Here is a 27,966-nt window from a genome sequence, read left to right on the forward strand (position 1 = left end):
ATAAAAGGAAAATACTTGTCTCTTCAGATCCTTTTCTTCCTGTCTTGAATTCATTTGTGTGAGAATGTGATGCTTGGAGCTGCAGCAACTCTGTCTTGACACGATGAAGAAACAAACTAACAGGTGAATAGCTAACTCCCTAAGAATGGCATTGTGGAAAATTAGACAGAGCCTTGATCCTTGATGACAGCCTTGAATCATAGGTCCAAATCTGGAACCAACTATTTCTAGTCCCCCCTTTTCTTTCTTTCCTTATTTTTTTTTAGAGAGAGAGTGTGCTCGAGTGGTGGGGGTGGGCAGAGGGAGAGGGAAAGAGAGAATCTTAAGCAGGCTCCATGCTCCGTGCAGAGCCCAATGTGGGGCTCAGTCTCACGACCTTGATGTCATGACCTGAGCTGAAATTAAGAGTCAGATGCTTAACTGACTGAGCCACCCAGCGGGCCCCTATCCCCCCTTTACTTTTCAATAAACTTAATTTTAGAATATATTTACTAAAAAGTTGCAAATATAGTAGAGAATTCCCTATTATTAACATCTTACTATTATTTGTCACAAGTAAAAAAGCAACATGGAACAGTAGTATTCACTAAGCTCCCTGCTTTATTTGGATTTTTCTAGCTTTCCTCCTAATAGCTTTCTTCTATTCCAGGACGCCCTCCAGAATATCACATTACATATAACTGTCATGTCTCCTTAGTTTTTTTTTTTTTCTTTTTTTGGTTTATGAGAGATTTTGAGTTTGCTTGTTTTTCATGAACTTTGACAGATTTTGTCAAAGTACATGATAGGGTGTTTTTGGGTTTGTCTGATATTTTTCTCAGTAAGAATTGGGGTTATGGGTTTTGGGGAGGAATACCACAGAGGTGAAGTACCCTTCTTACATCTGGGGAGCACGCTACCAACATGATTTATCACCATTAATCCTCATCACCTGACCAAGGCAGTATCGGCCAGGTTTCTCCACTGCAGTTAATTTTCTTCCCTCTCCATACTGTACTCTTGGGAAGCAAGTCCCTAAGCTTAGTGGGGAGTGGGTGTGCAGAAACTGAGCTCCATATCCAGAAAGGATTTGGAATTCTGTAAGGCTGGGACTGGGGTAGCTAAGCTCAAGCAAGTGGAGTGGGGCGAGGCCAGGCCCTGGCCAACCAAGGGAGGGGTGGGGCGGGGTGAGGCGGAGGGAAAGGTTGCCAGGTAGGGCCAGAGGCGGGCCCCGGGGCGTGGCGAGGGTCGAAGGACCGAGGTAGGAGGAGGGGAGCTGGCGGCTTTAAGGCCCGGACTGTGCCGGCTCCGCGCCCTAAGAGGCCCCTCCCCTCTTCTAGGGAGGCAAAGACTGAGCAGGCGGACGCTACGGGGCGCAGCTTCCCCGCCTGAGTGCCGCGGGGTTTATTTACCCCTGACCCCAGCTGGGTGGGGCGGCCGCGGCGCTTCCGGGAAACTAGGCGCAGGCGCAGGCGCAGGCGCACGCGGGGAGGCGGTGGCCACGGCACGCCGAGTCCTCTGCCTGGCGATTGAGGACTTGGGTTGGTGAAGACTCGAGGCGGGCGTGCGTGCGCGCGCTCGGCCTCTCCCACTGCTGCTTAGGCCTCCTCCTTAACTCACGTTCATCTGGGGCGCTCTTTTTTCTGGGTTTCCTCGCGCGCTGGGCCCGCCGCTGCGCCGAGGTGAGCCGGAAGGACTTGCAAGGTGACGGAAGCTGGGGAACGCGGGGTGCCTGGGTCCCGGCGCGGGTAGCGCTGGAGCTTTCCGTATGTTTTCACTTTTTGGTGTGAAAACAGGTCAGCTCGCAGACGCCCACCAGGCCTGGCGTTACGCTGCGCGCTGCAGTAACCCCCCGCCCTCCTCCTCCGTCATCTGGAGATCCTCCAGCGGATGTCGCCCCAGAAGCTGTGGTTGAGGTGCACTGGGGGATGTGCAGGAGCCTGCGGCCGGAGTTGCTCCCTCCAGGGCCCGAGGCTCAGCCTCAAGTGCGAGTCCGAGGCTGGGGGGTTAGCCGTGCTGTCACCGGGCGTCCGGGTGCTGGCGGGGCTCTGGGCACCGGAGGGGACGAGCTGCGGTTGGCTCTGGGACCCGGCTCGCAGCCTTTGTGTAGATCAGGGAGCCTTCCACTGCTGCAGTGAGATGTTAATAGTGCCTGGACTTCTTGTTACTCATTTCTGTCCGGTATTTATTAGTAGTAGATTTTAAAACCAGTTGTATGGTTAACATGCACATATATGCACATAGTAATAGTCATGTTATGTCGTTTATGTGCTCATACATATATAAGTCACAGAATAGGAGGATACAAAAGTAATTGTAAAAGCCCCCTCTTCAGGCACGTTTTTGAATAGCCTTCCTTAAATTCTCTTGTTTTATGAGCATACAGAATGTGTCAGAAGCAAATCCAAAAGGGATCATTAAATGTTCTGCAACTTTATTTTTCATTTAATATATCTTGAACATTCGGACACCTTAGCACATACCTTCTTCCTATTAATGGCTGCATAATACTCCATTGTCTGTATCACTCTGGTGTGGTTAATGGATTTCCTTTTTTATGCTTCCAAAGAAGTAGCATGTAGAAACTACAATAGTAATTTTGGATTTTACGATCATTTGTTTTGCCTGCTTTCTTGGCTCTCATTCCCTCACTAATCTGTTGCAACCCCCCATTTACTTATATTGATTTCAGTATCCTGGTTTTAAGAACGAATCATTATTTCCTTCATATTAAAAGAGGATCTTTTTTTCTCTAAGACTTCCTAGCTGATGAGGGCTTCCTGGTTACCGTTTTTTTCAAAGTATCTAGGTTGGTGCTTAGTAAATGTTGATTAGAATTGAGCTGTGTAAGTTAGCAAAGCATACAGTTGTGAAATCGGTTATGAGGATTTCGATGATTAATCAGCATTTAGTAGGACCTCAAGATAAAACTATTTTAGAAGGACCGGTATAATGAGCATTGTCTTACTGCACAAGGAATCATGATTTAGCTCACAGTATAAATGTTTTCTGTACAAAAACACTTTAGAGAAATGGTTTACCAAATAATATGTTTGTGTATTTAAATCCTTGTAGGTATGAAGAACAGTGATTATTATACAGTTGGAAAGAAAGGCAAAGAAAATGCTTTTTGTTCTGGATTGGGCAACTGAACAGAAACTGCAATTTTAGGATGAAGAAGGGAAGAGGAAGAACAAGCCGGATCAGAAGACGGAAACTCTTCAGAAGTTCTGTATCAAGAGGAGGTACAGCTTTGATCTTTTGTTGCAGGGATGAAAAGAAGGAATCCTTTGTTGAGTGGTGTTAACAGATACACATAGTTTTTCTCAAAGGCACATGGGCAGTGTCCAGAGAGAATATTTCCTTTTTTTTTTTTTTTAACTTTCTGTCAAGGTGCTCAAGGAGTATGAGTGTGCTTTGTTAATAATACTGATCAGTACTTACTGTAAGCTCTTACATCAAATTTTTCCCATCCAGGGAAAATTAATTCTGCCATTCAAGACTCATTTCTATTAGGATGCATGTTGAATAACTTATTTGGTAGTAGATAAAAGAGAAACTAATTCTGCTTATCTTCCACTATTTAACAATGCCATTTGAACATAATTTTGAAAGAACATATTCCATTTCAAGTTGTCTGGTTTAGGAAAATTGTTGAGAAAGTAATGCATGTTTTGGAATATGATAGACCTTCTAACTATCCAGATGCAATTATTTCAACATGTATCTCATTTGTAATCTCATCTAACTCTAGGTACATTAGGTTTCCTAACACCTCTTTCTTAAAGAATACTCTTTTTAATAGTGTCATTATGTTCTTTTAAACCCTTGTGGGACTGTGAATATATTTCCCATTGCTTCAACTATGTCTTCTCTAGGGATGACTCCCAGGTTTGTTTCTAGTCCTGACCTTCCTCCTGACCTCCAGCTGCCTGTAGAATATCAGTGTTTGGATATAGATTCATCATTTCAGATTCTGTGTAACGGAGTCTGAAGAAGACATTGCATGTGGAAGTGCTTGGCCAACTGGAAAGTACTACGTAAATGCAGTTGTTATTTTTGATAAAAATTAATAAAACACCTCCTAGTTGACCCCAAGCCTGTCTGCACCATCTGGAGCAGTCTTTTTACTATTTCCTTCTTTGCTCTCTGTGGCCAGTGTCCTACTAAATGTCGTCTAGTTTTTCTTAGGTTAGCTTTCCCCTCTGTTTACTATTGGAAGATGATTTCAGGCGACTCTTCGCTGGTTTACCTACACCTTGTTTTTCTTCCCTGCTTGTTATTTCATTTGTTGCTGTGAGTCTAACTCCTAAGGAACTACTCATATGTTGCCTTTTTCATGGATTTTCATTCCCTTTTGCATGATATCTGTGGGCTCCATCCTGCCACTCCTGTACCAGAAGTATGTTCTCTCCATGCCGCTCCCTGGGCACACCCCACACATGTCTACCTCTGCCATTCCTCATAATCCTTCAGTCTAGAACACCTGTTTTCCTTCTCTCTGCTTATTCAGTTTTTCTCCAACCTTTAAGACTGAGCTGAGATCTTATACTTTTGGTAATGTCACTTTCAGTTTTCACTAACACCACCCTTTGTTATGATGCTTATTGGGTGTTATTCTTAAGGAGCTATGGTTTTTTAGTTGTTTCTTATGGAAATCTTATTTCCCAACTAAGTTGTCAACTTTTGAAGTTGAAGAACATGTTGGACATTCCCCACTGTGGTTAACATAGTGCTGTGTGTATAGGAGTTGCTCATTAAACGCTCACATTAAATGCTGTTACTGTAAAATCTTGTTCTCTGATTTATGGTGGCATATTTTGGAAGGCTTATATCTTGGATCTTGGTTTTTTTAAATCATGTTTTTAAAAAAGTTTTATTGAGGTATAATTGACATACATGAATGTCAATATTAAAGTGTATAATTTGATAGATTTTGACATATATGTTCACATAGGAAACTATCACCACAATCAAGATAATGAACATATCCACCCATCTCAAGAAGTTTCCTTGTTTCCCCTTGTAATCCTTTCCTTTTGCCCCCTCTTTAACTGTACCTCCCCCCAATCCAGGCCACCACTGATCTGCTTTGCGTCCCTGTTGATTTATTTGCATTTTATAGTTTTATATGATCACATAGTATATGATATTATAATAACATATAGTATTTGGCTTTTTTTTACTTAGCATAGTTATTTTGAGATAATTGTGTGTATCAGTAGTTCATTGTTTTTTAATTGCTGAATATATTCCATGATTTGTTTATCCTGTTGATGGACATTCGGGTTGTTTTCATTTTTTTTTGACTGTTAGAAATAAAGCTGTTATGAACATTTGTGTACAAGTCTTTGCATGGACACGTGATTTCTTTTTTCTTGGGTAAATACCTAGGAGTAGAAAGACTGGATCATATGGTGGGTGTAGGTTTAGCTTTTAAAGAAACTGCCAAACTGTTTTTTAGAGTGGTTGTGTAATTTCACATTTCTTTCAGCAGTTTATGAGAATTCCATTTGCTCCACATTTTTGCCAACACTTCCTATTGTCTTTTTGATTATAGCCATCCTAACGGTACTATCTTATTGTGGTTTTGATTTGTATTTTCCTAATGACTGGTGTGCCATTTATATAAGCATTCTTTGGTTGACTGTGTAGATCTTTTGCCCATGTTTTTTATTAGCTGGTTTTCTTTTTCTTTTTCTTCTTCTTTTTTTTCTTTTTACAATTTTGTATTGTGGTTATAGTAAGGCATTACTTTTTAAAAAAAATTTTTTTTAAGATTTTATTTTTTTAAAGATTTTATGTATTTATTTGTCAGAGAGAGAGAGGACAAGCAGGGGGAGTGGCAGACAGAGGGAGAAGCAGGCTCCCCACTGAGCAAGGAGCCAGGTGCAGGACTCGATCCCAGGACCCTGAGATCATGACCTGAGCTGAAAGCAGATGCTTAACCGACTGAGCCACCCAGGCGTCCCGACATTACTTTCCATTACATCTTCTTGCTGGCTCTTGTTTGTACTTCTGGTGGCTGTTGATTACTACACATTGGTTTTTTACTGCACTATCTTAGTATAAATTCCCTTTTATGTATTTTTTTGCACCTTTATTCTTTTATTATTTTTTGAGCTGAAAACGCTAATTTTTATTTATTTATGACATTTAATTTTTAAAATTCCAGTATAATTAACATACAGTGTTATCTTAGTTTCAGGTGTAGAATATAGTATACATTACTCAGTGCTCATCAGGATAAATGTACTCTCCGTCCCCTTCACGTCTTTCACCCATCCCCCCACCCACTTCACCTCTGGCAACCATTGTTCTCTGAATTTGAGAGTTTGTTTTTTAATTTATCTCTTTTTTTCTTTGTTCATTTGTTTCTTAAATTCCATATATGAGTGAAATCATAGGGTATTTATCTTTCTCTGACTGACTTATTTCACTTAGCATTATACCTTCTGGATCCATCCATATTGTTGTAAATGGCAAGATCTCATTCTTTTTTTTGGCTGAGTAAAAATCCATCATCTCTCGATGAACACTTGAGTAGCATTCATATCTTGGTTATTCTAAATAATGCTGCAGTAAACATAGGGGTGTACCTATCTTTTGGAATTAGTATTTTTGTATTCTTTGGGTAAATACCCAGTAGTGGAATTACTGGATCATAGGGTAGTTCTATTTTTAATTTTTTTAAGAAACTCCATACCATGTTCCACAGCGCTGCGCCAGTTTGCATTCCCACCAACAGTGCACAAGGATTTCTTTTTCTCCATGTCCTCACCAACACTTGTTGTTTCTTATTTTTGATTCTGACAGGTGTGAGGTGACATCTCATTGTGGTTTTGATTTGTATTTCCCTGGTGATGAGTGATATTGAGCATCTTTTCATGTGTCTGTTGGCCATCTGTGTGCTTTCTTTGGAAAAATGTCTGTTGTTTTATTTTTCTTGACTTTTTCTTGACTACTGAGAGTTCTTTAGATATTGTGGATACAAGTCTTTTATCAGATAGGTGTTTTGCAAATATTTAATCATTCTGTGGTTTTTCTTTTCATGCCCTTAACAGTGTCTTTCTTTTGAAGAACAGAACTTTAAAATTTTGGTAAAATTTTGTTTATCAATTTGTTATTTTAAGGATCTTCCTTTTGGTGTTGTACCTAAGAAATTTGCATAACCCAAAGTTGCAAAGATTTTCTACTATGTTTTCTTCCAGCAGTTTTATAGTTTTAGATTTTATATTTAAGTCTGAATAATTTTGAATTAACTTTATATATTGTACAAGATAGGACTACGTTCTTTTTTTTTTTTTTGCTTAGGTACGTCCAATTGTTCCAGCAACATTTATTGAAAAAACTATCCTTTTTTCATTGAATTGCTTTTGCACCTTTGTAAAAAATCAACTATTCATATATGTCTGGGTCTGTTTTTGGACTTTCTATTCTGTTTCATTGATTTCTTTGTTAGTCTTGATGACAGCGTTACATGATCTTGGTTACTGTAGCTTTATAATAAGTTTTGAAATCAGTATTTCAAGGTGTATTTCCATATGGATTTTAGAATCATTTTGTCATTTTTTTTTTGCAAAAAATCCTGCTTGAATTTTGATTTGGATCATATTGAATCTATAGATCCCTTTGGGGAGAATCTGCCAACCCATAAAGAAGGTATATTTCTCCATTTATTCAGGTTATTGACTTGAGATCTTTTAAAAAATTTTTTGTTTTAATTGTGGTAAAACACACATAACATAAAATTTACCATTGTAACCATTTTTAAGTGTAGTCCAGTAGTGTTAAGTACATTCACGTTGTTGTCCAGCAAATCTCCAGAACTCTTTTCATCTTGCAGAACTGGGATTCTATATCCATTAAATAGGAACTCCTCATTCCCCTTTTTTCCCTGGCTCCTAGTGGGTACCATTCTATCTTCTGTTTCAGTGAATTTGACTGTTCTAGATAGATTATATACATGGAATCATACAGTATTTGTCTTTTTGTGACTGGCTTATTTCACTTAGCATAATGCCTTCAAGATTCATCTATGCTGTAGCATGTGTCAGAATTTCCTTCCTAGTTAAGACTGAATAATATTCCATTGTATATATGCCACACTTTCCTTATCCATCTATTGGTTGATAGATATTTAGTTTTTTTCCTACCTCTTGGCCATTTTTGAGTAATGTTGCTATGAACATGGATGGGCAAGTATCTCTTTGAGATCCTGCTGTCTATTCTGGATATATATCCAGAATTGGAATTGCTGGGTCAATTCTATTTTTAATTTTTTGAGGAATCACCGTGCTGTTTTCCACAGCAGCTGTACCATTTTACATTCCCACCAACACTGCTCAAGAGTTCCAGTTTTTCCACATCTTTGCCAATACTTTTTATTTTTATTTTATTTATTTATTTATTTTTTTGATAGTAGCCATCCTAATGGATACCGGGTGATACACATTGTAGTTTTGATTTGCATTTCTCTAGTGATTAATAATGTTGAACTTTGTAAAATATACTTATTAACCATTTGTATACCATCATTGGAGAAATGTCTCTTCAAGTCCTTTGGCTGTTTTTTATTTTTATTTTTTATTTTATTTAATTTATTTTTTCTTTGCCTATTTTTTTAAATTGGGTCTTCTTTTTTCATATAGGCCTTTACAGCTGTAAATTTCCCTTCTTCACAGTTCTGGAGGCTAGAAGTCCAAAATCAAGATGTCAGCAGGATTGGTTTCTTCCCAGGGCTGTGAGGGAAACATCTGTTCCAGGTCTCTCTCTTTGGCTTGTAGATGGCTGTCTTCCCCCTGTGTTTCTTCTGTCATCTTCCTCTACGCATGCCTATGTCCAAATTTTTCCTTTTTATAATGACACTAGTCATTATAGTATTGGAATAGGGGCCACCCTAATGACTACATTTTAACTTGATTAGTTCTATAGAGACCCTGTCTCTGAATAAGGTCATATTCTGAGGTTCTGGGGGTTAGGACTTCAATATAGAATTTTGGGGGTACATAATTCAACCCATAATTGATGACTTTTATTTATTTTTCTTTCATTTATATTGGCTAGAACCACTAGTACAATGTTGACTAGAAGTGTCTTGTTCCTTGTCTTGTTCCTGATCTTGGGAAAGCACTCAATTTTTCGTCATTATGTCAGCTGTAGGTTTTTTTGTTAGGTAGTCATTATCAGGTAGAGGAAATTCTCTTCTATCCTTGCTTGTTGGCATTATTTATCAGGAATGATTATTAGATTTTATCAAATGCTTTTCCTGCATCTTTGAGATGATCATATGGTTTTTCTCTTTTAGTTTACATTATTTAGGTATTATTTATTCTCTTTTATGATATGACCACCTGTTTGAGACAGTTTTTATTTATTTATTCATTATTTTATTTTTTTTGAGATAGCTTGAGTGGGGTCGGGGGAGGGGCAGAGAGAGAGGGAGAGAGAGAATCTTAAGCAGGCGCCATACCCAGCGTGGAGCCTGATGTGGGGCTCAGTCTCACGACCCTGAGATCATGACCTGAGCCGAAATTAAGAGTCAGATGCCTAACTGACTGAGACACCTATGTGCCCTTGAGACAGTTATTTTTTATAAATGGTGCTCTGATTATGTAGTGATTTTAATTCCCATTTTTTCTTTCTTCTCTTGATTAGTGAATGAGAGCTATAAGCCTGAATTTATAGAGCTTAAGAAGTGGCTGAAAGACAGGAAGTTTGAAGATACAAACTTAATACCTGCTTGTTTTCCAGGTAAGGTCTGGCATCAAATCAACTCTCAGGACTTTGCTCACATGAGACATGTGGGCCCAGGTGATGGGAAAGCAGGGGTAGTTCTTGAAGGTGGGCTGTATTCTCTGGGAGCACATTGTGTGTCAGACTTCCTACTTTGTAGCTACAACATTTATTTATCCTTTGTTCTAAAAATAAATTGAAGTAGCTTTTGGAGAGAAATTCCAAAATGGTAAAATAATATTAAAAATTAAAAAAGGGAAGTGAGAATAGAAAAATAAGATGAAGGCAGGGATAAGGATAATACATGGAAACCATGATTCTAAAATCTTGTTGTATACCTGTCAGAGGTCAGCCACAAATTTGACTTATCTTTCCAACAGCCAGCCAATTTAGATGATCAGTTACCTGAACCTTTGTATTCTATAAACAAAGCTAAACAAAACTAAGTTGTTTACTCAGCAGAAGTGCAGGTATTCCTGGAACTTAGACCTGAGGGAAATGTCTTCATTGGGTCTTCATAGGGAAGACATTTATGTAATGTGACCGGTGTCCTTATCATCATACTCATAGTGGTTTTTTTAAAAATATTTATTTATTTATTTATTTGAGAGAGAGAGAGAATGAGAGAGAGCAAGCACATGAGAAGGGGGGAGGGTCAGAGGGAGAAGCAGACTCACCGCCGAGCAGGGAGCCCGATGTGGGACTCGATCCAGGGACTCCAGGATCATGACCTGAGCCGAAGGCAGTCGCTTAACCAACTGAGCCACCCAGGCGCCCATACTCATAGCGGTTTTAAGGGATATTTCAAACCATGCAGGCTGATGGGATTATCCCATAGCTCAGGTGAGTCAAGAGTTTTCTAAGGGAAGGAGGTGCTTATTCTCTGGTGGTGTAGCTGGAGGAGAGGTGTCCTTAGGGAGGCCTCAGCAGATACTGCTCCCTCAGCCGGTTTGTGGCTATGCTCCCCAGGTGTTAGAAGAGGAGCTCTCTGTGTGGCCCTAGCTTCAACAGTCACCTAAGCAGAGGTAGATTAACAAAATTGTCTGGAATTGAGCTTGTCATGGATTTGGGTTAGCATTTTCTTCTGGAACATTCTCTTACTGAAGTTGGCAGCTTACTCTGGGTGTGTGCATGCATTCAGCACCACCCAGTTCTGTCCAGAAGTGGGCTTGAGGTCACCATGGGGAGGACCAAGATGCTCTTCAAAAGGATCCAGGTCTGCTGTAGTAGAGACACGGTTGTGCAGTCAGGGCCTTGAAGTTCTGCATCACAGGGCAGGCACAGACCTTTTTTTTTTTAAAGATTTTATTTATTTATTTTGAGAGAGAGAGAATGAGAGAGAACACATGAGAGGGGATAGGGTCAGAGGGCAAAGCAGACTCCCTGCCGAGCAGGGAGCCCGATGCGGGACTCGATCCAGGGACTCCAGGATCATGACCTGAGCCGAAGGCAGTCGCTTAACCAACTGAGCCACCCAGGCGCCCAGGCACAGACCTTTTACAGAAAATTAAATCGTATGCCTCTGAGTGCTCCTTTTGGACACTGAAATGATTAAATACCCATTAGGTAATTTAACTTTGAGCAAATTAACTTCCTTATACAAAATCAAGGTAAATGATTTACCACATGTGGCCCTGGTTGAATGAGGTGATGTGTGTAAAGTTGTTCCCTACACATCATGATGACATTGGGCTAAAATCCTTGCTCTGAGCCATTATCTGTTAGGGTTGCTCCTATTTAAGATGGTAAACTATTTTTGTCACCCTCTAACAGAATGTTTAACTTTCTGTTTATGTGTGTCAAGAAGCACAGAAACAGGAAAAGCCACTCTCTTAGATTTTACTGGATGGAGTTCTTCACAAGATGGTCTAGAGAAAATAGTGTCAGCAGTGGACTTGTGCCTTTGGCTGATCTGTGCCTCAGGGGTCACTTTTCCTTAAGAAGGATAGGATTAAAATGATCAAGCAGGGATTGGGATATGTTTAAGTGGAATGCCTGAAAAGAAATAATCTGTCTATAATGTGGAGCAGTGAAGAGTTAGCCATTTTTAATGGAACAGCTCTTTCTGGGCCTCCAGATTCATGGTCACAGAGGAGCTAAAGCAAAATGGTTTGGTACTGATCATAGCCCACTACTTACAGTTCTGGGGCAAAGGAGCCTTCTGTCTTAGTCAGTTTTGGCTGCTATAACAAATTACCATAGACTGGGTGACTTGACCAATTTCTTCCTCACAGTTGGGGGCTGGGAAGGCCAAGTTCATGGTGTGGGCAGATTCAGGGTCTGGGGAGGACTGATTGCAGGTTTGCAAATTGCCATCTTATAGTTGGGTCCTCACAGAGGGTTGGGAGCTGGACAAGATTTCTGGTTTTTTAGTGCTGCGGTAGGCACTGAATCCCATTCATGAGGGCTCTGTCCTTATGACCTAATCACTTACCAAATGTCCCCACGTCCTAAGGCCATTACGTTGTGGGTTGGGATTTCAACATATCTTCCCTAAATGCTTTATATACCCTTAGCTCTTATTCTGATAGGAGGGAACATTTATGGGAGTCTGTCAAATGTACAAAATTCTGGGGAATTAGTTTGTGGAGGGGCAAGGCAAGATTCCTAAGTTGCAAGTAGGATTCAGTCTTTAGACTCTCACCTGATTTATGCTTTGGGGATTGATCCCAGTATTTGCTTTTGCCACCAAAAGCACTGGCCAAATCTGGGTCTCCCAGGTGGATTTATGTATTTATTTTTATTTTTAAAAATTTTTAAAAGATTTTATTTATTTATTTGATACAGAGAAACATAGCGAGAGAGGGAACACAAGCAGGGGAAGTGGGAGAGGGAGAAGCAGGCTTCCCACAGAGCAGGGAGCCCAATGCGGGGCTTGATCCCAGCACCCTGAGATCATGACCCGAGCGGAAGGCAGACGCCTAACTACTGAGCCACCCAGGCACCCCCCCCCCCCCGGGGGATTTATGATAGCAGAACTTTTCAGGTGCAGGGAAGTCTGTAATAAGCTTTCCTTTTATAAAAAGATCCTAAGGGCCACTTCCTGCCTTGTCTTAGTAAATGCAGGTTACTGTGATGTGTTCTGATACTGAACATTATGTTGTAGAAGTTCAGGTAAAGTATCTTCCAGATTTATTCCATATGCCATGTTCTGCTCATATATGTATTTGAAGAGAAATTTCCACTTAACTTAGCACATGAGTCTTTTAAAGGATGACCCCATAGGAAAAAAAAAAATCCTTCCATTAGTAGTTGGTTCCAGGAAGGGTTCTGGCCCACAGGGATGATTAACTCTGCTATGGGACACATGGAAGAAATTAAATAAGTTTTTGAAACCAAAACCATGTGTCTGAACAGACAGTATGCCTCTGGGTTGATAGATGAGTTAGGACTCATCAAATCAGACTTGCCAGACACCTGATCCAGGATCAAGGCAGGAGTTCCCTCCATGAACTAGGAACTCACCGTAGTCCTGCAGGGCTGACCTTTGCTGAATTATATTCCCTCCTAGTTGAGAGAAAAAGAAAAAGATCAAGACCTATGAATTTGAAAAGATGAATATTCTGTACCCCATATAATAATTATAGGTCATAGGGTACCTAGGCCTGCTGGAAAAGCTGCTGACTGTTACAGGGAAGGAGCCTTGGGCTTAGAAGGGTAAATTTCTGGGCAGTAGTGATGTTGACAGTGCAGCTGGTGAAGTTACTTGCTGTGACTGCTCTGGCCGAGGCCTTGGCTCATGGGCAGGGGCTGGTCCTGGATCTCCCCTGTTGAGCTCACCCAGTCAAGGAGAGTCTAATGGCTTTCCTGGTCAGGGAGGGGAGGGTATAGTCTTTAGGCTTTGTGGGAGCTGAGTGGGTTTATTGGTCAGCCAGTCAGAGGTCTCAAGATCATCACTGGGAAACCTGGCTCCGGTAGTGGGTAAAAGTGGCTTGAGGGTCCAGCCTCTCAGGTTGGGTGGGCATTGGGAGTCAGCCCCCAGCACAGCTGCGAGGCCCCAGGGGAGCGGGTCCAGCTTGAAGGGTCCTGTAAGACATCCAGTAGCAGATCTGTATAAAGTCGATGATCTTTAGGTCTTGACTCTGCTCTTCAAGGGTTATAAACCCAAAAGGAGGTCAGGACATTTTCTAGAACAGCTTCTTGATCCTCTCTTTCTCCTGAGAGTCAAAGAATGAGAGAGATACCCGGCTTCAGCTTTGTGTAATTTTGAGGTTCAATTGCATTTTTAAAAAAGATTTATTTGGGGGCACCTGGGTGGCTCAGTTGTTGAGCATCTGCCTTTGGCTCAGGTCATGTTCCCAGGGTCCTGGGATCAAGCCCTGCATCGGGCTCCCTGCTCTGTGGGAAGCCTGCTTCTCCCTCTCCCACTCCGCCTCCTTGTGTTCCCTCTCTGGCTGTCTCTCTGTCAAATAAAATCTAAAAAAAAAAAAAAAAAAGAGAGAGAGCACCAGCAGGCCGGGGGTAGGGGGAGTGCAGAGGGAGAGGATCTTCAAGCAGACTCCCCGCTGAGCACAGAGCCTGACGTGGGACTCAGTCCCACGACCCATGAAATCATGACCTGAGCTGAGACCAAGAGTCGGATGCTTAACTGACTGAGCTACGCAGGCGCCCCAGTTCAATTGCATCTTTTTTTCAAAATGATATCCTTAAGATCTTGAAGATACCATAGGTTTTTTTGTTTTTTCTTTTTTTGGATATCGTAGGATTTACCCTTTTTTTCTTCTTTGTGTCTTAGGTACAGGAAGAGGGCTGATGAGCAAAACATCCCTGCGGGTGAGAATTTCTCTTATCCTTGAAACCTAATGCAGATTTTGCTGCTTTGCTTTTGTGGTTCAAATCAAGTGAATTAAAAATATTTCAGATACACAGCCATTTTTTACCTAATGATAGGTTTGAATACAATTGTGTCAGTTAGCTTTAAGTTTGCTGCATAGAGGAGACAGACCCAAAGTAACAGCAGAAGTTTATTTTGCTCTCAAGTAAACAAGCCTGGCTGGGCAGACCTGGGCTGGTGTGCTGATCCCATGGCCGTTCGAGGCCCAGACTCCTCCCAGCTCTCTGTCCACATCCTAGAGGAAGCCCCACACCCTCAGGTCCAGGGAATAGCTCCTGGAGCTTGAGCAGCAAGATGGAACAAGGGGGTGAAGAAGGGCAGGTCTCCTTCTTTTAAGAAAATTCCAGGCCTGTCACATCTGCCATGGACGAGGTACACAGCCCCAGCTGGCTGTGAGGGAGGTGAGACGTGTCCTTTCCTGGCACAGTGACCTCCCGGTAGGATTGCATTAATGGCAGGAGGAGAGAAGGCATGTTGGGTTGGCAGCTAGCCATCTCTGCCACAGCAAATTGTATAAAGCAGACCATATTTTAAATGTGCCAGGGGAGGGAGCGGTTCTCATCTGAGAGCGTGTGCTGGGTACGCTAAGTACAAGCCTGAGTGAGCCTAAGCCTGGGCAGGCAGCGGTCAGAGCTTCGGAGCCTGTCCCAGGATTGCCTTCAGCTGGTGGTGGGACCCCCCCGGCTTGTTTTCTCACCTGGAGAACGAGGAGGTACATGACATAGATGATCTCCAAGGTCCATTTTAGTTCTTTCTATGCTATTTAAAGGATATCTAATGCACAATTTTCTGTGAAGCTAGAAATTAATTCCTTGGGGCGCCTGGGTGGCTCAGTTGTTAAGCGTCTGCCTTCAGCTCAGGTCATGGTCCCAGGGTCCTGGGATCGAGCCCTGCATCGGGCTCACTGCTCCGCGGGAAGCCTGCTTCTCCCCTCCCATTCCCCTTGCTTGTATTCCCTCTCTCGCTGTGTCTCTCTCTGTCAAATAAATAAATAAAATCTTTAAAAAAAAAAAAAAAGAATTAATTCCTTAATTTATTTTTAGTTCCTTAATTTTAAAATCCATCTATGTAAATACACATTTAGCCTAAAGAATGGTACTTTTTAATGTTGTAATTCTCTTATGCCACTTTTATTTTTTTATTTAAAACTTCTTAATTGTAAAATATGTATGACAAAATTTATCATCTCAGCCATTTTTAAGTGTACAGTTCAAAAATATTAAGTACAGTCACATTGTACAATATTTTTAATTTTGGAGGGAATATGTAATTGTGTTCTGACTATTTGGGGAGGGGAAATACACTTTTCATGTGTATGGCAGTAAATGTAGGTAGTCTTTGTTTAGATTATGAAATGATAATTGGCAGTTGCTTCACATCTGCTTTCAAATATGACCTTTGGTTAAGCTTTTTGAAAATTGGGACATATTTTACACATAGTGAAATGCACAGATTTTAAGCATCCAGTTTGGTAAGTGTTGAAGATGAAGAGATTTACTCTAGTCAGGATACAGAACATTTTATTAAGTGGCTTTTTTAAAATCAGAAAATTGCGGGTTGTTGGAGCAGGAAGAGACTATAGTGATTGTCCAACTTGATCTTGATTTACAGATGAGGAAACCAGAAATTGAACCCAGATTTTTGGCTGAGATTTTTAACCAACTTAGATGCCAGTTATAATGAAATCCAGGATCTTAATTAACATCAGGCTTCTTAATGCTTTATTTGTTTCTGGTGTCTGTGACTTGACATCTTAATTTTTCTTCTATGTTTCTATCTCAGTGGGAGGAACTGAAAACTGTACTTCTGTAAAATGAGACCCATGTGCTGGCTGGGCTGCCCTTTTCTTAGTCTAGTTGGCACAGGTTATATGGAGAGTAGGCCTTTGCTGGGAATAGTCGCTGGACACATGGATTTCACCAGATAAGAGTTGTTTTGAGTGGTTTCTGCCTGCTTCCCATAGCACTATTTCCTGGTGTAAGAAAGTGAAGGAGTGATATGATTTGTCAAGAGTGTTTCCACATTCTTTTCTGATGAAGGGTTGACTGCTAGTGGATGTTAGTCACATAATTAGCCTTTAATTCTTGTTGGGCTTGTAGTACTTGTTCTTGGAGCAGACTTGCCCGCAACCGCCAACTCAGGGGCTTGGGAGCCACACTGTTGGTGGGCTCTTCGGTGTCTATGGTTGGGTTATCCTGGGTTCTTAGTGGACGATTGTGGACTCAAGTACACGGTCCTTCTCAAAACATGGGTGTTCTAAACTTCACTTTCTTTTTGGTAAGGAGGGACAGATGATTATTTCGTTGCCTGAGAGTTGCCTGCTCACCACGGACACAGTGACTAGAAGCTACTTAGGGGCGTACATTGCTAAGTAAGTGAATGTATACATGCTCGTCTGGTGCAAGCGCTTGTCTTGTAAAGTCTACAGCATTGGCAGATAATGTCCTCTAAGGCAGAGTTCGTTAGGACCAGCCCCTTTGTATACCTCATACATATTTGAAATGATTCAGAAGGTTTACTCTGTGCTTGAGTTTGTTCTTAATTCATTTTAAGCTGCATTTTTAAGGGTTTTAATAGGCTGCCTGGGATGTGGGTTTGAATCCTGATCTATCACTAGACAGATCTTCATCTAGAAAATGAAGATAAAGTGGGAGAATAGATGTCAATCATTCTGAGTGCGTTGACTCCTCCTAGCCTGTTCTCCATCATAGTAGGTCTCCACAGATGTTACCCTTATTTTCACCCTTATTGTATTTACTTGAATTCTCCTTCAACTATGAAGAGCTGTTGACATTATGACATTATGTAGTTTTGTTTAGCATAGAAGAGAGGAGGCCAAAATAGGAGAGAACTATTTTCTGGCTTTTGTTATAGTGGGCCTTTGTTCTGGGGGACTTTCTGAGGACAGAGTGAGTGGGATCCTTAGCAGAAGGGGTTTCTAAATTATGAGGGTTGTAAGATTGTATTGTTTCTTAACTCAGGGTCTAAGTTCTGGACTTTTAACCTCCTTGGCATGTTTTTATGAGGGCAAATGTATCTGAGTAGAAGCAGGGATGTTCTTTGTATTAACATTTTCTGTATCATTCTGAAATTTTGAGTAGGATATTTGGCAATATAGGAATCTGGACTTTGAGGGATTAATGAAAACTTTTCTAAATACATTCATGCAACATTAGATACTGCAGTGTATAGTTTGTAATAGAGTGGGTAAATTTAGGAACTAAAACTTTAGAACTGTAGCAAATATATAATGAGCTGATTCAGTTTTCTGTCTAGGTTAGTGTCATACAGTAGAACTTTTTGCAGGAATAGAAATGTTTCACTCTGCTTTATCCAGTATGGTAGCTGTTAGCCACATATGCCTATTGAGCGCTTGAAATGTGGCCTACATGACTGAGGAATTGAATTTTCAATATTATTTAATTTTGAATAACTAAAACTGAAATAACTACGTGTACCCAGTGGTTACTGTATTGGGTGGGGCAGGTCTAGGTTCTTTCCGCCAGTTTTTTCCCCACACCAAGTTTGATACCCTTATCCAAGTGAAATAAGTGAACTTGGAGCAGAAGCTTTAAAACTGGAGAACCAAGTTGGAAGCAAAGAGGTTGTTGATAAAAAGGACTCTCGGGGCGCCTGGGTGGCTCAGTTGGTTAAGCGACTGCCTTCGGCTCAGGTCATGATCCCGGAGTCCCGGGATCGAGTCCCGCATCGGGCTCCCTGCTCGGCAGGGAGTCTGCTTCTCCCTCTGACCCTCCCCCATCTCATGCTCTCTCTCTCTGTCTCATTCTCTCTCTCAAATAAATAAATAAAATCTTTAAAAAAAATATATAAAAAGGACTCTCTTGCAAGCAAAGCTGGTACTTGGGTTAGTGAGACAGTCCTTGTCACTCTTCAGTGTGACTTGTTTAGGGCATTTACATCGGGATGCGCTCTGGAGAGGAAAGTCTTGAGGAAGCAAAACCCTCTCTTGGGTGCACGGAGTAAACGCAGGAGTGCAAGGACAGTTTGGCCACAGCCCCTCTGGGAGCAGAACAAACCACTAGGAGATCTGTATCTCTGGCTTATTCCATATTTTAAATAAAAGTAATTCTTTTAATCCGGCTTGTATTTTTTAAAAGGTGGCAGCCTCCTCCATCTCCTCTGCTGGCTCTGTGCACCTTTTTAGTTTCAGAAAAGCATGCTGGGGACCAGTCTCTCTGGAAGCCTTACCTGGAGATTTTACCGAAGGCCTACACCTGCCCTGTATGTTTGGAACCAGAAGTGGTGAACCTGTTTCCCAAACCTTTGAAGGCAAAGGCTGAAGAGCAGAGAGCCCGCGTGCAGGAGTTCTTTTCTTCCTCCAGAGACTTTGTCTCTTCCCTGCAGCCTCTGTTTTCTGAGGCTGTTGAGAGCATCTTTAGCTACAGTGCCCTCCTGTGGGCTTGGTGCACGGTCAACACCAGGGCTGTGTACGTGGAGCACAGGCAGAGGCAATGCTTGTCCGCAGAGCCGAACACCTACGCGCTCGCCCCGTACCTGGATCTGCTCAATCATAGCCCACATGTCCAGGTGAGAAGTCAACAAGGGTACACATGTTCTGTTTTGATAGGAAGGACTCTGACATGTAGAACCTGACTTTGAAACTATAGAGTGAGGTGTTGCTGGCTTCAGGTAAACCTACCTGCCACCAGGTATTTTCCTGTCTTTTCGCCCAGCCCCCCTTTCCTTTCTGGCATCCCATCCCCGTGTTTTCCCGCTCTGCTCTCCAGGCCAGTAGAGCTCAGTGCTATGTCCCCTGAATGGCCTTGACCAGCAGCACTCCCTCCATCCCCCAGCTTTGGTGCAGAGTCCTCTTTCCTCCTTCAGTATGGGGAATGAAGTCCAGATTGCTTCCCTGTCCCATTCCCTTTGACACCTGGTGCTGTCGCTGTCAGCGTTTATCTTTGCTGTGATCCCCAGTTGACTTGCTCTCTCCCTCTCTGAGCTGTGTAAGGATGGGGACTGTGCGTTATTTCTCCCTGTAACCCAGTGCAGGGCCAGGCGTGTAGTGGGCACTTGATAAACCCTTACGGAATGGGTGAATATTTGTAGGGAGAAGGAGTCTAGGAAATATTAAAGAATCCCTCTTTGGGAGATAGTCCTAGATCTCATCTCCAGCCCTTTTCCCCTTTGGCACATAAAGGAGACGATTATATGTGTAGGCATGGTAGGGTAGGTGCCTGGCTTTGAGGGCAAAGGTGTCCCTATGTTGGCTCACCTGTAACCCGTTCAGGGTCCAATTAGAGGTGCACTGGCTGGGCCCTTGCTCGTGTGGTTCTCTTCATACTGCACCCCACCTGGAGAAGATCGGCAGCACCTGGCTAGCCCACGTGCTGGTGCGAGGCGAGCGTAGGGAGACCCATACTGTGCTTTTCTCAGGCGGAGGAGTCTCCTTGCCTGTCTGCTTGTACTGTTGTAGAAAGATGCATTTCTGATAGTATTCAGCAAAGGAGATGGAGGTTAGATGGCCATTTGTGTGACTGATGGTGATGAAGTAATGTTGGGAGCGTGCCTGAAATAGGGTGCTGGGCACAGGGACCGAGTCAGTCCTCACTTTGGTGACTTTGTCTTTATTGGGCTGTTAGTGCAGTTGTGCTCCAAGCCAGTGATTTGACAGCAATCGTAGAGGCCCCACAAACTACAGCCTGTAGGCATGTGGCCCAGGGCTCTGGCAGAGCCTAAAATACTTGTTTCACCGGCCCTTTATGGAAAAAAGATTGCTGACCCTTGGTCTAAAGCGTATTACAGCTGGCTTTTGGCATTTAACTCAAGACCATGGCCCTAATCTGTTGATGCTGCAAGCTGGGGATTTCAGCCCCGTTCCTTATCCTTGTCCTCATTGGGGTTTACTGTGTAGTGTGGTGGCCTCAGACCTTGTACCCATGCCTTAGTGTGGAGGGCAGGTGGGTCATCTTGGTCCTTTCCTCTGTTACCTGTTAACAGAATTGTCACAAAACCCATGTGATTGTGTCAGCCAATGTCTTGCTGCTCAAAGGCTATGTATTGTGAGACCTGAAATTCATGTGCTGCTTTGACATCTTTGGGCATCACAGGACCCCAGGGGCCTGACTGTGAGTTCCTCTGCTCTCCCTGGATATGCCCCCCACCCAGAGGGAAAGGCCCCATCAGCTGGACTAGCCGCACCCTGCCTGGCCCTCAGCCTGACGGTTTCCCCTCCCTGCCTGCCTCTTCACATGAGCACTCACATCTCCCTGCGGGAGCCAGGGGGTCACCTCCTGTTACTCCTAAGCCTGCTTCCCGTGGCCCCTGCTGGTCACACAGCTCGCTTTGAGATTAGCCTCCTGTTATCAGCCCCTGCATGCCTGGGGTGTCCTTTCCCTCTAGGCTGTATATGTGACTAGTGAACTGCTCTCCGGCATACCTGTCCATTTTCAGGAGTCTTGCGTTTGGCCATCCTGAGAGCCCTTGGGCAGGACCCCCTCCCTCACTGAGCGGGGACGTGGAGGCACACAAGAGCCCCAAGTGCAGGGCTGGCATTTTCCCACATGTGGTTAAATTCACATTGTGATGAGTGTTTGAGAGCTGCATCTGACTGTTATACAGTAAACTTAGTATTTTCAGTTTTATGCTTGGCTTTAAAAAAAAAACCGAAACAATTTTCCTTCCTAGGTAAAAGCAGCATTTAATGAGGAAACTCACTGTTATGAAATTAGAACGGCTTCAGGCTGCAGGAAACATGAACAGGTGTTCATCTGCTATGGCCCTCATGATAACCAGCGGCTGCTCCTGGAATACGGATTCATTTCCGTCCAGAATCCTCACGCTTGTGTTCATGTCTCAGAAGGTTGGAACCAACTTTGTTCTTACTAAGAAGATACAGTTCTTTTTGTTATCCCCATCTGGGGATGTGGTTTTTTTAAGTTTTAAAAAAATGGCAAAACCTTAAAATGTGTATCATTTATCTTCCCCTAGATAGGGGAAGACACTCACTGACCATGTATTTTGAGTGTTGAAGTGAAAAACAAGGCTCCGGTCAGTACTGAGGAAAGGAAGAAGTGAGAAAAGTTTTGTTGCATTAGGTCAGACAGAAAAAAGGAAGACCCACTAAGGGAAAGAATATAATATTAAAAAGATGGGAAGAAATGGAAATTTTTGAACTGAGACATTGTCACTGTCACTAAACACAGGATAGATTAGGGAACAAAAAATTAAAAAATGTTAATTTAAGCACCTACTGTATGAGGCGCTGTGCTAATGATAGGGATAAATATATAGTCCTTGTTTTGGGGGTTTAATACCATGATGAAATATTGATTTCATTTATGTTTTTCTGTGGCCTACTAATTAGCCATCATCGGTATTACTATTTTAAAAAAATAATTTAGCTATTAAATTTATGCTGTGGAAATTCCAAATATTAGTAACGGTGCATAGAAAAATGTTTTTTTCCCCTTTCTCCTGAAGCAGCAGAGAACTAGTTTTGTAGGCCATGAAGAAATATGGCCAGAGATTTACTGAGTATATAATTTGGGGTAGTTTTAATATAAATTGTAGTGGAAATAGAAACTTGTTCAAGGTGAAACTACTCCATCCTGTGGGCAGAATAATAATGTTATTTCTCAAAATAGAAATTAAAAAACAAAAACTGGGCCTTGCCAGGTCTCTTAGAAAACTAGCTTTGAGATTAGCCTCCTGTTATCAGAATAATATTGATGACCATGAAATACTGATTTGCAAACAGTTTGAACAAAATCTACATTTTAGTTATTTTTACACTTAAAAAAAACAAAACGTAGAAATATAAAAAAGAAATTTTAAAAGTAGAAAAATCAGTCATTACTCTGCTACCCCAAAAAGCTTTGTTAATTTTTACATGTTCACTTTGAATTGCTTATGATTGTAATCACTAATACCCAGTTTTGAATTCTGGCTTTTGAAAACTTACTGTTAGAAACAATTCCTCATGTTTGTACAGCTCCTATACTTTTGGTGGGTGTAACTTCCCGCATCCTGCCACTGTCTTAATTACCAGGTTTTGTGTGTTGAGGTTGTAGATGTTTTCTCCCCTGCCCTGGAATTCTGTAGCTTTTCAGGGGCTAACTAAAGATCTCATTGAATTGGACTCACTGGAGCTTTTTGGTGTGAATTAGGTAAAACTGTTTACACATGTCTTGATTGTTGGTGGAAGGGACGGTAATTTTAGAGGGTTCACACTTTTGTCTGATGACAGCCTAAATTTCTTTCTTTTTCTTTTTTTTTGTAGATATACTTGTTAAATACCTTCCATCAACAGATAAACAGATGAACAAGAAGATTTCCATTTTGAAGGATCATGATTTTATAGAGTAAGTGATTTCTCTGTCTCTTAAAATTATTCCTTCAGGAAACTTTGATGAGAAAATTGAGGTAGTGTTTCTGTAGGTACGAGCTACCTCCTGACTTGTTGACAGGTAGGTATTTATTGAGCATTTACTATGTGTAGTAAATTGTGCTTGATATGGGGCATGCAAGGAGTGTAAGATGCTTTTCAAGAAACTTACTTGGGGACATAAGATACAAACTTGAAGTATCATTGTACTAAAAGAAAGCCCTGTTTATACTGAGTGGTAGCCCAGTGTTTGGCTCCAGCACATGGTCAGTGGGATGCACTGGGCTCCTGTAGGCCAGGCTGGTCCTCAGTTACCAGCAACAGGGTGCACGTGCTTAGGGCGCAGGGCTGGGGTGGTGGCGAGGTGATTCCACGCCAAGTGGAAGCTCTCTCTTTCAGAATTTCTTCTGTAAATAAAATCAAGTTTTACGTGGTCCAGCAGCAGTGTGAGGCAGTCTGGCTGTGGTGGCTAGCCTTTGTTTGGTGCCCAGGGGAACTCTGCTTCTTCATCTTTCATCGCACTAGGACCTGTGGCACCGGCCCTCTTCCTCTGGCTTCCTCAACCAGATTCAGCTCCTTACCGAAATTAAATGGGAAGTAGTTTTTTACCCCCTTTTTAAAATAAAAGACTTATTTATTTGAGCGAGAGAGAGAGAGCACGAGCAGGGGAGAGGGAGAAGCAGATTCCCTGCTGATCAGGGAGCCCGTCTCGGGACTTGATCCCAGGACCCTGGGATCATGACCTGAGCCGAAGGCAGATGCTTAACCGACTGAGACACCCGGGTGCCCCTTTTACATTTTTTTTTTTTTAAACATAATTTTTTTTTTTTTACTCTGGCTTTATTTTTAAGTATTTGCTTTTCTTCGGGCGCCTGGGTGGCTCGGATGGCTAGGTGTCTGCTTTCGGCTCAGGTCATGATCTCAGGGTCCTGGGATAGGGTCCTGGGATCGAGTCCCGCATCGGGCTCCCTGCTCCTTGGGAGCCTGCTTCTCCCTCTGCCTCTCTCTCTCTGTCTCTAATGAATAAATAAATAAAATCTTTAAAAAAAAAAAAAAAAGTATTTGCTTTTCTTTTCTCTTTTTTACTTTGCTCTTTTGCCTTTGTGACCAAGACACAAGTTACATAATGTTTAGCCCCTTCAGAAAATGTTTAGCTCTTCAGTCATTTGCCATGGTGTCATGAAGTACTGAAATGACAGGTGTGTTATTTGTTTTTATGCTTTAGAAATTTGACATTTGGATGGGATGGACCATCTTGGAGGTTACTCACAGCTCTTAAGTTGTTATGTCTGGAAGCCGAAGAATTGTAAGTTTCGTGTGTGTTGGTCATGAGCTGTAGTTACAACCTGGATATAACCTTGGAGCTTCTGTTGGTTTACATTCAAATACCCAGCCTGGGAGGAGAAAGGAATGCCATTGTACACCGGGAGGCTTATTCTTTATGGAACTTGATCATGCTCTGAGCATTGCACTTTTAAGTTTTCATCATTTCTGGAATTCTGGTCTTAGAGTCATAATCAGAGTACATGGCCCTGAGAATTTTTTTTTTTTTTAAAGATTTTATTTTTTATTTATTTATTTGAGAGAGAGAATGAGAGACAGAGAGCACAAGAGGGAAGAGGGCAGAGGGAGAAGCAGACCCCCTGCTCAGCAGGGAGCTCGATGCGGGACTCGATCCCGGGACTCCAGGATCATGACCTGAGCCGAAGGCAGTCGCTTAACCAACTGAGCCACCCAGGCGCCCGGCCCTGAGAATTTTTTATTCTCAGGTATTTTTTCCCTGGTGACCTGCAGCTGGTAGAGTAAATTGTTTTGTTTTTTTTTTTTTTAAGAATTTATTTATTTATTAGAGAGAGAGAGTGAGCTCGTGCGCCCACGCGAGTAGGGGAAGGACAGAAGGAGAGGGAGAGAGAGAATCTCAAGCAGAGTTCTGTGGTGCCCCGGAGTGCAGATCCAGCCCCCTGCTAAAGGAGAGGCCTGGATATTTGGAAATATCCATGGGGAGGCAGGTAGAGGGGAACCCCTGGTGGAGACCTGCGTCTTGGTTAGGCTCTTAATGTTACCTTGAGGCTGCTGGTCCCTCCCCTAGCATGGAAAGGACTGTCCGCTGCCCGGTGCAGGGACCTCCTTCAGCCAGGGTCCACTGCTTAGGACAGGCTCAGATGAGAGAAACCTTATGAAGAGAGGACTTGCTGAAGATGGTGACCCTATCCTCGAGCGGTTGGGAGGACTAAAGGAGTTAATGCATACAGATAGCCCTTGCACGGTGCCTCAAAGTAGTTGGTGCTCATTCAGTAACTCCTGTTGGGATATTGCTGACCTCTTTTCTGTAGGGACTCGGGGAAAAAAATTTCTCCCTCATCTCAACACCAGAAATAGTCGTGTTTATTCTCAGCAGATGGTGTGTTTTTATCTTATAGCCACTGTGGATTCTGTATCTGATACATTTCCTTCTCTTTATTGTTTGCTAGAAAACTCAGTGGCAAATTTGTGGCCCATCCAAATATGCAGGATTTTAAGGCATGCAATTTATCCTGGTTGTATCTTACCCTTCCTCCTTTCACCTTTCCTTTGTCTTGTTTTCACTGTCCGTTCATCTTACTGTTTATTTCATCTCGCGTGTGCCCACGTAAGTGTCTTTAAGTCCTTCGTGGAAAAAGGTCACCCCGAGGCCCCTTTTCCTGCCTTTGAGTTACTCCTAACGGTCTGCCACGGTGTGGTAGAACAGGCCCGTGGTGGCGATTCTGCCGGATGTTGTTTGCATGCTGTTTGTACCTCTCCTTAGCTTTGTCACCTAGGGTGAGTTCTGTACCGTTCCCGATTCTGTTTGTGGTTAACATGGGAATACTAAATGCTTTCTTTGCTAGATAATTGTGAAGATTAAATTAGGTAATTGTTTTCCATGAAACACTATGCCTGGCATATAGTGATTTCCTTCCTTCCTTCTTTTCTTTCCTGAGAACTTAGCCATTCCTGAGGTTTCCATTGTTGTCTCTAAAGCTGAAGACTTTTAAGACTTTATTCCATGTGTGGCTTGTCAGCTGTTCTGAATTTCTGAGTGACTTCTGTATACTTCCACTCTGATGTGGCAGTTGTCACCTTACCTTTCCCTTCCTAAGCCATTGCACTTTGGATTCTCGGCATCTAGAATCTATTCCTCCATCTTCTTCCTCTCTGCTTAGTGCTTCTTGTGAGTGTGTGGATTTGGCTCTGCCGCCTTCTGGCTCAGCGCCTTGCTGTGGCTCCCCCTTGCTTACCCTGAAATGTTTCTGCTCCTCTGCCTGCAGAAAGTTGGCTCCACTTGCCCCCTGAGCCCCATTTCCTGCATATTTTCATAGTGTAAAATGGGAATGACCTGCAGAGAAGGGCTTCACTGTAGATTCCTCCTTCCGTCTCCAGAGCATTTTACCTTGTGAAACGTGTTCTGTTGTTTGCCATAGTTTAGGAAAGAGTGTCACTTGAAGAGAAGGAAAGTTTACTGCCTTTGCTCCTTAGCCCTGAGTCCTTTTGGCTGGGAGTCACTGTCCTGTTCTGTCTTCTGCTCTGTTCCCATGGCTGGTGGACATGACTCCACTTACTTACGTGCCAGACACAGGATTGCAATGATAATCACATTCAGTCCCTCCCTGCAAAGAGTGTCAGTCCCCTGGATTCTTATTCTCAGTTGTTCCTCCTCCTCCTGTACCTTGTCTCCTTCAGTGCGGGAGCTGCATGTGGTGGGAAGGTTTTAGGGAATCTGCTAATGGAGTGAGTTTATTATGCTTCTGGAAAAATAGAAGAGTTTGTTGTGTTGAAGTGTAAAAAGTCGCCTTTACTTTTTTGAGAGCCTGCTGACATTGTCTTACTGAACAATTTGGTTCTAGTACATGCTGGAAAAAAATACTTCTTGGGGAAATCATTTCAGATACAAATGAGAAGAGAGGTTTGGTCATAGCCCAGAAAATATGCCAGTATTTCATAGAGGAGACCAATGCTATGCTGCGAAAGGTATGTTTCTAGAATATTGCATTCTTTTGTTAAAGTATTTTGATGAAGAAGTTACTTGTTTGTACATGTTACACCTTATTAGGGCATTGTTTGATGCCTTAAATAGATGAATGTTGATGTAATTTCTGGGTTTTTGTTAACGTTGTGCTTGTATCTTCAGTAGGTAAAATTATTGGATGAATTTTCGAGTACTCTTTTAAATATTTCTATTTAGTAAATGTTTTAATTAAATGGGAAATCAGCTCATTTTTTAAAAAAGATTTATTTATTTGAGATAGAGAGAGAGAGAGAGAGACAATGAGCAGGGGGAGGGGTAGAGGGAGAAGCAGACTCCCTGCTGAGCAGGGAGCCCAACACAATGTGGGGCCCCAGGGATCATGACCTGAGCCGAAGGCAGGCAGATGTTTAACCAACTGAGCCACCCAGGTGCCCTGAGAAATCAGCTCATTTTAATGAAAACATTATTGGGATTGAAAAATAATTTTAATGAACCTTCAAGACATTATGCTAAGTGAAATAAACCAGAATACAAAAAGACAAATATTGTGTGATTCCATTGTCCAGCATAGGCAAACTCATAGAGACAGAAAGTAGAGTAGAGGTTACCAGGGGCTGGGGGTTGGGGGAATGGGCAGTTTGTGTAATGGGTGCAGAGTTTCTGTTAGAGACCATGAAGGAATCCTGGGGACGCATAGTGGTGACGGTTACATAACACTGTGAGCGTATTTAATGCCATCTAACTGTACACGGAAAAGTGGTCACAGTGGTAAATTTTATGTTATATGTATTTTACTACAGTAAAAAAAATTAACTTTAAAATATCTTCCAGGTTTCTCATATGAAAGATGAAGAAGTGGCTTTGATAAACCAACTAACTTTGGTAGAAACATTGTGGACAGAAGAGCTAAAGATTCTGCAGGCCTCTGCTGAGATTCTAAACCGTTTGCAAACACCTTTTAGGTAACTAAATGCATTCGGTCGCCTCCTGTGGTGGGTGTGACTTCTTAAACAGTTTTAAATGAAGGTTTATTTTGTACAGAATCATTTACAGTCACCAAATGGTTTCTATTAAACAATTGTATAC

The 27,966-nt window shown here is 42.2% G+C and overlaps 1 protein-coding gene across 1 annotated transcript; it reads left to right on the top strand.

Annotated features, from left to right (window-relative positions):
* Positions 1 to 1,452: 1,452 nt before the first annotated feature.
* SETD4 (SET domain containing 4) lies at positions 1,453 to 27,966 on the top strand. Its single transcript, XM_021677974.1, has 11 exons — positions 1,453 to 1,683; positions 3,055 to 3,224; positions 9,637 to 9,732; positions 14,450 to 14,487; positions 16,831 to 16,919; positions 18,667 to 19,096; positions 21,197 to 21,371; positions 22,791 to 22,872; positions 24,121 to 24,201; positions 26,759 to 26,882; positions 27,712 to 27,966. Exons 2-11 carry the CDS (start codon positions 3,152 to 3,154, stop codon positions 27,844 to 27,846), a joined length of 1,323 nt encoding a protein of 440 aa, XP_021533649.1. The 5' UTR covers positions 1,453 to 1,683; positions 3,055 to 3,151; the 3' UTR covers positions 27,847 to 27,966.

This window comes from Neomonachus schauinslandi, chromosome 1, assembly GCF_002201575.2.
Source record: "Neomonachus schauinslandi chromosome 1, ASM220157v2, whole genome shotgun sequence".
NCBI lineage: Eukaryota > Metazoa > Chordata > Mammalia > Carnivora > Phocidae > Neomonachus > Neomonachus schauinslandi.

What these genes read in the sequence shown, in the direction of transcription:
- SETD4 (XM_021677974.1), top strand. Translation starts at nt 3,152, where the DNA reads ATGAAGAAGGGAAGAGGAAGAACAAGCCGGATCAGAAGACGGAAACTC. An exon ending in TTAGGGGCGTACATTGCTAA is followed by an intron (nt 16,920 to 18,666) that starts GTAAGTGAATGT and finishes ATTTTTTAAAAG; the next exon opens with GTGGCAGCCTCCTCCATCTC. An exon ending in TTGTGTTCATGTCTCAGAAG is followed by an intron (nt 21,372 to 22,790) that starts GTTGGAACCAAC and finishes TTTTTTTTGTAG; the next exon opens with ATATACTTGTTAAATACCTT.